At 34.6% G+C, this 11,069-nt stretch overlaps 1 protein-coding gene across 2 annotated transcripts; it reads left to right on the top strand.

The window, feature by feature from the left end:
- Positions 1-1,302: 1,302 nt before the first annotated feature.
- Positions 1,303-10,584, top strand: LOC122022749. Of its 2 annotated transcripts, none has more exons than XM_042580843.1 (7): positions 1,303-1,713; positions 2,121-2,456; positions 2,567-2,672; positions 2,957-3,074; positions 3,171-3,893; positions 4,818-6,795; positions 9,801-10,584. In XM_042580843.1, exons 2-7 carry the CDS (start codon positions 2,258-2,260, stop codon positions 10,217-10,219), a joined length of 3,543 nt encoding a protein of 1,180 aa, XP_042436777.1. In that variant the 5' UTR covers positions 1,303-1,713; positions 2,121-2,257; the 3' UTR covers positions 10,220-10,584. The 2 variants fall into 2 exon arrangements, with proteins under 2 accessions (XP_042436777.1, XP_042436778.1); XM_042580844.1 differs by lacking the exon at positions 9,801-10,584 and adding an exon at positions 8,155-9,794.
- Positions 10,585-11,069: the final 485 nt, after the last annotated feature.

Here is an 11,069-nt window from a genome sequence, read left to right as displayed (position 1 = left end):
TTTCATATTTTTATAATAAATTAAAAAGATATTTTCTTCTATTCTGAAAAATACTAAAGCTTTATCAAAAACTAATTTAACTTGCTCGAAATGATTAAATAATTATAATCAAAGCTAATTTAATATTGATAAAATTATTCTAATTTTATCAAAATTAATCAAATTGGTTAAAATATTTTTGAGTCATTTTGGTCAAAAACAATTTTAGCCTTGAGCAAAACTATTTAATATTAGAGTAGTGGTTTTTCATTGTGCCAAATTAGTACAGATTTTAAGGTTAATAAAAGAAAATTCTTAGATTTTAGGGTCAAAATGAATTAATCTACTAAACCCACAAAAAAGTGGAGGTAAATGTAAATAATAAGCTAGTGGATCACCGTCATTTTTATTTTTATTTGTTTTATTTTATAGTTTATATTTTTTATATTTTATATTTGTTCTGATTAATTTTAAAACGACCTGATTTAACTGTACATAATTTTTTTTACTAACCATCCATGTAAATCCAAAAATACTCATACCAAATCATATCAGTCTAATATTTTTAGATTAATCATTTATTAAAAAATTTTATCGAAATTGAGATTTGAATGTATGAAAATTAAGAAGCGTTTTATCGCTACTATTACCCCGGAACTAATGGATTAATGTCATTGGAGTAAATGATAATATTATTCATCTCAAATAGTCTAGTATCATTGGTCTTAAAAAAATGATAATTCCAGTTAGTCTCATTGACTAATCCTGGGATGATGGGGCCGATCCCACGGAATTTTTCCATCAGTCACTAGGATAAATCGGAAAGCGTACGCGACAGTCAATCCAAAAGCTCAGTATCCTTTTGGTTACACTTCAAATTTGAAGAAAAAATTCCTGTAAATATATCGTAGTTAGGGTTCGAACTACGAATACCTAAATGACAATCTAGATATCCTACCGCGATATCATGATCCTAGGAATTAGTATCGCTGACCTTAAGAAGTAAATAATAGGAGATATTTTATGTTAGCATAGGAATTATTTGTATTGAAAGACCATATACCCGCTAAAAATTGAAAAAAAAAAATCTATTAAAGTAAATTATTATCCATCAGCATCATCAATCTATAAAACAATAATAAATCAAAGTACAATTTGAATCCATAAAAAATATCTAACTTTTAAAACTTAAGTAAGCTATTTTAAATACTATAAACCATATTAAGGTGACCGGAATTTTCCCTTTTTATTACTAACTAAATATGTTCTCCATTGGTGGCATTATTGTAATTTGCAATTATCAGAGAGCGAAAAGAGAGTGGTTGTTAGTATCTGTATCTGTGAACAAAGCGTGGTTCAGAGGAAAGCGCAGTGGGGTGAAGAAACGAAAAGCAAAAAAGAAAGATCGAAGAAAAGGAAACCCTAACGACATCGTCGTTGCGCTCTCTCATTTATGTATTTTTTCCAATTTCTCTCCTTCGAATTCACTCTAAATCTCTGCAATCATCCTTCTCACCCGACTCGCCCAACCTTCGAATTGTGAGAAAGCTGGCCCCTGTGCTTCTGCCTCCAGATCCCGGCTTCGGTCACCCAATGCTGCTCTCTTGTGTGAAGAATTCGTGCGCCGCGGAGGCGAAGGTTGTTAAACGGGCTGTCTTGGTCGCTTAGCTTCGCGATTGGTGCGGATGCTTTAGGCGCAGCGCTGGGAGGGGAGCAGATCGGGGGTTTGGGGAGGTGATAAATGATAACTAGGGATTCTACGTGCTGGTATCCTGTGGGTTGAATGCGGTTTTCTCAGTGCATTTTAGAGAAGAGTTCATTGGTTTTCGTTCTTCTCGTTTCGTGTTTGCTTTAAAAAAAAAAATGAATTTCGACGTAGTAGGTCAGTTCGATTCGTTGTTTTGTACTTCGATGAAATGATAATTCACGCATTATACTTTTTTTTTATTTATGATTCCTCGTACCTTGCCGATCATTCTAATAATACCTGATTTTGTTACAATTTGTCATTTTGTGTTTAAGGTTTCATGTCAGTTAACAAAAAAGCTGAAAATTCTTTACATTCAGGTGTTTGCCGGGAAACCCGTTTTTTTCCTTCGTTGTTTTTTCCTGACGTTATTAATTGCAAGTTCGATCTGCAGGTTGTCACATTGACAATGGTCCTTCTGGTTCTGGAGAAGGTCCTAAGCGCCTGTTTTTTTGTAAACATCTATCGGACATTAATGTGCGAGGATCTAGATGCAATTTTGTCTGCAAGAAAGAACTAGAAGACTGTAAAATGCCTTCTTCACCCTTGACTAGGCGCTCTCCAGCAACAGAGCTTAAAGTGGAAAGTGCTCATAAGCGGGGCCACAGTTTTGAGAGTAAATATTCTCCCAAGCCCAAGGATGATGATCTACTCCTGTTTAATGAGGTGCAGAACCGTGAAAGAGAGAACTTCTTGCTACACTCCTTTGACGATTTTGATGAATCCATATGTAATATCAATATTCTGCTCTTGATTTCCTGACCTATAGATTTTTTATTCATTAGGTTTCTAGTCTGTTTTTAGTACTGATTTATCTACAATTGTTTTACTCAATCTCAGCAAAATTGAAATATTTTTCGGATTTTAGTCTTGGGATCACCATACCGGCTCGAACAAAGAGAAGTGATCTACTTGATGCAGATGGTGAGAAAAATGATTACGACTGGTAAGTCCCCTTATGCAAGAGGCTTTCTTCATTGACTTAATGACAATGTTTATGGCTACACCACTATGATGTAAAGAGACACTTAGGGATTCAGAACGTAGCATGGGCTATTGCTGTATTTGTCCTGAGTGTGAAGCATGTAATCTGAAGTTTGTGTGGTTCCTTAGCTGTTATGAATTGGACTTGGCTTTGTTAATTGTCTAAATTGGATATTAGAAGAGAACACCCTTATTACCATTTTTCTTGGAAATTTATCTATGACTGATGAATTACTTTCCATGCAGGTTGATGACTCCTCCTGATACTCCTTTATTTCCTTCATTGGATGATGATGTTTCACAATCTGCAAATGCATCTAGAGGCAGGACAATTAGTCAACCAATTTCAATCCCGAATACATTGGTGCGATTCCCTTTTTTTGATAACATTTAATGTAGGTGAAGTTTTCATTATATCCTCCTTGTTGCTAGGATATTGATTATCTGATTGTTCTCACAGTCTGCAAGGCCTAATAGAACCAGTGAGAGTCCGCATAGATTAAGTTCATCTCCTAAATCTAACTATGGTGTCTCTCGTCCAAGAAGTAGACCATCCTCAGTTCCTCGGTCAAGCCCACCTCCAATTCTACGACCTGCAACACCTTCACGGGGACCTTCCACACCTCCGACCAAACCTTCATCATCAACTCAACTGTTTTTGACTCCACAGAGGATGAGCACTGGTTCCAGTGTTCAGACATTCACTAATAAAAGAGGCATGTCCCCTGCCAAGGTGAATCGTGGAAATTCTGCCTCACCGAAACTGCGAGGATGGCAATCAAACCTTCCTGGTTTCTCCACTGATGTGCCACCTAACCTCCGAACTTCTCTGACAGACCAGTCGGCAACACGTGTGCGCGGTTCATCCCCAGTTTCTGGTAATAGAAGGGGGCCTGTGCCAAAATATGGAAGGCAGTCACTATCACCATCTTCTAGAAGTACAATATCACTGCGTAACAGTGAGGGAGATGAATTCAGCTCTATTAGCAAGCCATCTACAACATCTTCCCATGAAGATGATGCTCAATCACATGCTTCTGCAGGAGTTTTCCTTAATGCAGCTACAAGGAAATGTAGAGATTATGCCCACAATAGAGCTATGGGTTTCTCCAAGAAACCTTCAGGGTCTTTCTCTGCAAGTTCTGCTCCAAAAAGATCCTTTGATTTCGCTCGTAGGCAAACGGTAAAGTTCTATACGTTGCTTTATCACTATAATCGTCTGTTTAGCAACATGTATACTCTTGAAAGCTCTTCAATCATTGGCTTTTGAAAACATGGGAAATTTGTTTGAGTTGGATTTTGTTAAAAGACTTTTGTTTTTACTCCAACCATTGCTTACTGCTGCTGATTTTGTGAAATTACTCTCTATCTTAGTAACTTTTTATTCATTTTCTTATCTAAAAACAAATTGAACTATTTTTGTATGTCAACCTACCAAAAATCATGATGTTGCTGGTATTGGTAAATCTAATACTATAGAGGTTGGAGATTGTTTGCATAAGAAATGATACTAATCCTTCAGGCACACCATACTTTTTTATTATGCATGATTACCGTCTTTATTCTTTATCATTTATAAGTGGAATGTAACTAGAACTCTGAACTAATTGTCTTCTTGTATGTTTCTGTGCTTCAAGTCAAGTGTAGCATGCTAGAAATTACAGATTTATAACTGCCTTTGTTCTTGAATTGTTCTTTTAGGAATGCACTTTGTACACACTCAGTATTATTCACTTTGTACCCCATTTATAATACTATGCTATCATATAGCATATTATATAGATTTAGATATTTAGAATCTCAAAACTATTCCTAATGCCTTATGTCTTACATATTCATCATAACTATGCATGACACATACCTTGATTTGACAACCTTGCTACTCTTTAATATGCAGTTGTTGTAGTTTTGTTTTTTTTGGTGAAAACATAGTTGCTTAAGTTTTTAGTTCACTGTTATTTTATACAATGTCAATTCAGTCTTCATTTGGCAAAAAAGCTAAGCTTCTACTTGTTGTGTTCATGCCTTTGATTTCTTTTTTGTATGGAACTGTTATAAAATTTTACATCTTTGAACTCACTGAAATCTATTTACAAAACCTCTATAGGATCATCATAGGACTCCTCAATATATGTTCAGACCATTGTTATCAAGTGTCCCTGCCTCCACATTTTACTCTGCAAAAACAAACAGTGTGCATGGGCCTATGCTTTCTAGGAATTCTTCACTCACAACCAGCAGTAATGCAAGTTCTGATCAAGGTGCTAGTTTTGTTCTTGATTTGGAGGATACTGACCATGATCAAAGTGATCTGACTTGCAAATGGGATGGGACAAAGATTCATGGATTCCAAGAGGAAATATTTGTCTTGGATAAATTAGATGAGGTAAGTGAAGATATTTGTCATGAAACTGGAAAATGCCAAAGTAATATTGGGATATTTGATGAGGGTATGTCTGGCAAAGTTAACTCAAAGTTGGACACTTCAATGGCCAATGTTGGTGTTGTTGTAAATACTGTTGCTTATGAAGATTCATCATTTGCTGATGAGGTTTCGGATAATAATGCTGGTAAAAAAATGAGCACTTGCTTGAAATGTGGAAAATATTTTGATTTGATGGATACGAATGTTTGTCAAGAATGTTTACCATCATATTGTTTGGTAAGTTCCAAAGAATCTGAGACTGATGCTACTTCCCAAGATATCAATTCTGTTGAAAAATCAAGTATCTGCTTAAAATGTGGGAAAAGCTTCACTGTCATGGATATGATTAAGGATGTATGTCAAGAATGTAATGCAATACACGGGTCAATAGCTTATAAGGCTTCTGGGACCAGGCAAGTCGCAGCCAGGGATGATCCTAATGACACACCTCGTCATGAGATTCAAAGGAAAATGGGAATGTATGTGCCACCTAACAGTAGACATCATTCCACCCTTGAACAGCAAGAGCAGATTAGTGAAGGACCAGTGACTGATTTCTCCATGGATAGTAGAGTACACTTGATGACTCACAAAAACAAAAAGAATCTTTCTGAACAGGAAATATTTATCCCAAATGAATTGAATGACTGTTGTAAATGTGAATCTCCACAATCAGTGCCAACTCCTTGTTCAAATGACGGGGTTGAGGGCACAGGCATTGCAATACTTCTAACAAACTCATCAAGCAGCAGAAAACATCATATTGTGCAAGGAAATAGTTCTCTCACAAATATCCTTTACACAGAACCTTCTTATGGAGTTGATATTCACATCATCAAGCGCAGCCTTGGGAAGGATAGCTCTTCTTCTTCCTCTGTTGAACTGGGACCATCTGAGCAAACAGACATGCTCATCCTGCACCAGTTAGGAAATAGAAAGGATGAGATGGACAATGTGAGGTGTGAAAGTCACATTACTTCCGATTCAGATTTGGATAAATTCTCTGCCATAGACAGATCACCTTATAATGAAATTGAAACTGATCAAGTTTTTTCTCGTGTTAACCTAGGTCTGGAAAATAATGTTGAAAACTTAATATTGAATGCTCAAAAGCCAGAAAATTCTTCTGGAGGCTCAGATTTGAGTGGTTTAAAACATTCATCTACAGAGCAAGCTGCTATAAGCACAGATGAATCTTGCTATGCTAGTTCATATTTAGCATCTAGTGGCATACTACTGCAGTTGGGTGAAGAAAATACTCTTCAAATGCATGATTCATCAATATCAGGTGATCCAGGTAGAACCTGTATCTCTTATCAAAACATGGATGATGTGTGTTTGCATAACAGTGAAGGGGGCAATGAGAAAATGGAGAAACGTACCACTAACCAAGATACACCTTTAATTGAAGACAACTATATGGTAACTGATAAGGTCTGTGAAACTCAAGATGAGATTTTTGATGTTGCAACAAGTAGCTTGCCTATTGTAACCTTAGATCAGCAAAATGAAATCGTCAGTTGTCAGGATGCACAAATAGATTTTACGCCTGTTGAAATGACACTCTGTTTGGATCTAGAAGATTGCACTTCCATACCACTGGACAAGGATGTACTACCTTCTGAATTGGAGTCTAAATTTTCCCAGGATTCTTCCTTTGGTATGTGATAGCTCCTACTAAGGCATTAATATTTGACATTTAATGGTCATGATCAGCTTTTTGCTTGACATTTCTAAAATTCTTATCCTGCAATTGTGCCGACTTCTAGTGATATTTGCTTTTCTCAGCTGCAAGCATGTTTCTGTTATGCATATTCACTGTTTGATGAATACTTTTATTTGCCAAAACCTTTTTGTCAGATCACATATAATGTAGATGCTACAATTCTTTCTTATCAAACAAGGAGTTGTTAATCATCAGATATTTATTTATTTTCTCTTAATTTGTTCAAAGTTTAAAATTTGTGTTGTCCTGTAGCCTTTGTCTCATATTAGAATGATATATTTCAGTGTTGTGTTGTGTTGTGTTGTGCCAACACTCACTATTAATATATAATCCTCATCCACTTTACTTTTTATCGTCATCCACTTCCACTTGACTTATTTACTTTTAAATATAAGCTTATAACAACTAAAAGGCTATTTGAATCAAAATTTCAAAGCAATAAGTTAAAGGTTTATAAACATATTGATTACACATTGTTAATACCAGAACAAGTGTTCAGACGAATTCAATTAAAATTTTCTTTAGCAATTATATAATGAATTGAATTAAAATTTTAGAGAAACAAATATCACTTGCAATTGCCATATTAAAAAAATACAAATATCACTTGAAGTTGCCATCTTGATATATTCTACAAAAAATACATGAAAGTTTACTTGTGTAGATTTGTTTCGGGATTTAGTAAATTATAGGAGCTATACATTTTGATTTTGTTTTTCGACATGACAAGAGATTTTAAACCATATTTTTATTATTAGTTTATCTTGCTTATCATGTATGTCGCGATATGATCCCACATAATCACTGTGTTGGCAAATTAGTGAAGCATTTTATGGTTGAAACATATAAATTTTGTAGCGGAACGCATTGAGCTGATATTATAGTTGTGACAAATTAAAGAGAATGTTTTTTTTTCTGAATGCTTAATTTTTTTTTATGACTGAACAAATTGTCTTGAAATTTTGGCTTATTTATTTGGCACCCATATCATTTGGATTTCTTTCTTTTGAAGTGGATAGTATTTCATTTTTAGAAATTGCACATATATTATCACTGTTAGAGGTATTGACATTTTTATTTTACGTTTATTGTTACGTCTAAAGCCCTTTACATATCCATGTGTTAATCTCATAGGTAATATACTTTGATTTCTACATGGTATAAGAGCCATCCATTTAGGGTTAGGTTTTCTAAAAGTGGTATTTGGCTTCTCCCTTATCTGTCAATCTTCTCTCCACTTCACCAACCTTCTTCTCATATCAACAATCTCTTCTTGTAATACATTCATCCCAGTCCCAGCTAAAATGAAGCAGAGAGGGTCACTGGTGCTATCTATGAGGAGCTTCGTTTCCTTGCATCCTCATTATGGTGACATCTTCACTGGTCAAGTCCTTCACTTCGATTGCAGTGTCTCACTGATAGCAGGCATCACTCCTTACGCCAATGCCAAGCAGGCCCTCTAGCTTGCAATCTTCAAGACCAACCTTGAGGTGCATCCCTCTTGACCACTTTCAGATCATTCATGCCCACTGTTGACCTAATTCCATAAGTAATACAATATTAATCTACTTGCCCAAATTTCTACACTTCCAAATATACTATTTTGCATATTTGCCAGTTAAAAAAAAATAATTTTGCATATATATTGTTCTAAAATTTAAAATCTCGCATAGATGTCATTGGTGAAATTATCTATCTTAAAACAATAACTTGAGGATTGTAATTGACAATATCATTCTTTGACTTTAAGTATCATAGAGCGTGCTTGTTTAATTTAATCATTTGTCAAATTTTTAAAAATAATTTTCTTGATTTGTTTGTCTAATATTTGGAACAATGTATGAGTATGAAGAAGGATAATTAAAAGGAAGTAAAATGCATAGAGACAGAGAGAAAAGGAAGAAGAAATAAATAATTATCAATATTTTGATAATGGCATTTTCCACATGATTATAACCAAACTCTTCTTTAACATGGATTTATTTTAGTAATGGTATTTGGTATTTACGAGATATGTATAGATTTATATCTGTAGTATCAGATTTTATGGTTGAAAATATGGTATTCCACAAGTTTGTGAAAATTTCCCCCATCTATTATAGGTTCAAAAGTTGTATCCAAGTCCTTGTCTTACTGAAATGTAATTTCTTTTTCAGTGAGGCATTATCACATGGATTAGATTCTACCCACTACATCTTTTACATGTCTTAGCGGTCATGGATTTAGCTTCTATGCACTAGATCTGCTGCATGTCTTAGTAGTTTTTAATTATAAGTACCATTTGAATAATATGCTGCTTGATAGATAATTACAAGTAAAATGCATAGAGACAGAGAGAAAAGGAAGAAGAAATAAATAATTATCAATATTTTGATAATAGCATTTTCCACACATGATTATAACCAAACTCTTCTTTAACATGGATTTATTTTAAAGTAATGGTATTTGGTATTTATGAAATATGTATAGATTTATATCTGTAGTATCAGATTTTATGGTTGAAAATACGGTATTCCACAAGTTTGTGAAGTTTTTCCCCATCTATTATAGTTTCAAAAGGTGTATCCAAGTCCTTGTCTAACTGAAATGTAATTTCTTTTTCAGTGAGGCATTATCACATGGATTAGATTCTACCCACTAGATCTTTTACATGTCTTAGCGGTCATGGATTTAGCTTCTATGCATTAGATCTGCTACAAGTCTTAGTAGTTTTTAATAATAAGTACCATTTGAATAATATGCTGCTTGGAAGATTTAGAATGTGCTTGTCCAATAAGCTCCTTACAACTAACTTCATCAGCAATTCATTCTATATTTTAGTTCAAAAGTTTAGGATAAAGTATTTAGAAGCTTTCCTGCAATCATTTGCATCCATTTGATTGTCTGTAAATATGTTTTACATAAACTTGTTATGCCATTGTTCTTGCTGTTACTTGTAGAAGAACCAGTTACCATTGAATTTCCTGAGAAACAAGTGCAAAGGTGTTTTACTCTGGAAGAAGCAACAGATACCATTCTCTTTTGTAGTTCTATTGTTCATGATATCGGGTACAAAGCTGCAACAATTGCAGTGGATAAGGACTTTGCTGTTCGCGACTCTTTACATCGACCAATTACATTTCTGGGAAGTACTATTTCCAATCATAAGGATTTTCAAAAAGCATCCAGTGGACGTACTCGGAGCCCAAAAAGAATTAAACGAAAAAAGCAAGAAACAGCTGACAAGATGACATCCATTGAGCTAACAAAAAATGTTGCAAACTCAGAGATCACATCTTGCGATAATAAAGTTACAAACACTATAGACAGTGCGAAGCCCCCAAAGCTGGAGTCCAAATGCAACTGCACAGTGATGTAGGCAGTTTCTTATGCAACTTTCCTAGGCAAATACAATATTTGTCTGATTCTCTCCGGTACACTACTAAGTAGCAGGTTCAATATTCTTTTCCAGGACATGTTTGTATATTTCAGAGTAGCAGCATGTGTCCTTTCATCATGATTTATTCATCCTTGCGCAACAAATCTCGTAATGATAATATCCTCGGCATCAGTTGTTGAGAGGAATGTAAAGTTTATGACAGGCTTTTTCCTTCTAGTATGGTTGTATGCTGGTGCTGCTTGTTCTCTTCTTGAGGGATGCACGTTTCTGTCTCTCTCTCTCTCTCTGTATTCTGTAAATTCCTTTCATTGGTGTGGTTATATATGGCTTCACATCCATCAAAAGAGCTGTAATGATTGTTGAATAAGTTCTTATGCCTTTATTCTGATCGTTCTGACAAGGAAGGTAATGTTTTCCTTCTTGAAAAGAAGCTGATCTATCTTTTAGAATAATTTCTGATGGATTGAAAAATTTGAAGGATCCATGAGAAATTCGAAGATTTTATTTACAAGTGTACAGGAAGATTTTTTCTTGGATGTTTCTTTTTTTTTTCACATTACAGGTGAATGTTTAGCTATTAAAACATCATTTTCATGAACTTGTCTCGTATCATCTAAATCTGGTACCTATGGGGTGTATAATTTCGACATAGTGATGCATTGTAATAATGCAAAAAATAATACTAATAATAATAATAAGAAACAAGTACTACACTCATAATTACAAATCTGAGCTTTTTGCTCAACTTGATTCTCGCTTTAAAGGTGACATAGTACGGTGTGTTTTTTTAAAATATATATATATATACACTCATAATTACAAATCTGAG

The sequence above is a fragment of the Zingiber officinale genome, chromosome 9B (assembly GCF_018446385.1).
Source record: "Zingiber officinale cultivar Zhangliang chromosome 9B, Zo_v1.1, whole genome shotgun sequence".
NCBI classification, from domain to species: Eukaryota; Viridiplantae; Streptophyta; class Magnoliopsida; order Zingiberales; family Zingiberaceae; genus Zingiber; species Zingiber officinale.
The sequence above is the reverse complement of the archived record's forward strand: the minus strand, read 5'-3'. Positions and strand labels throughout refer to the sequence as shown.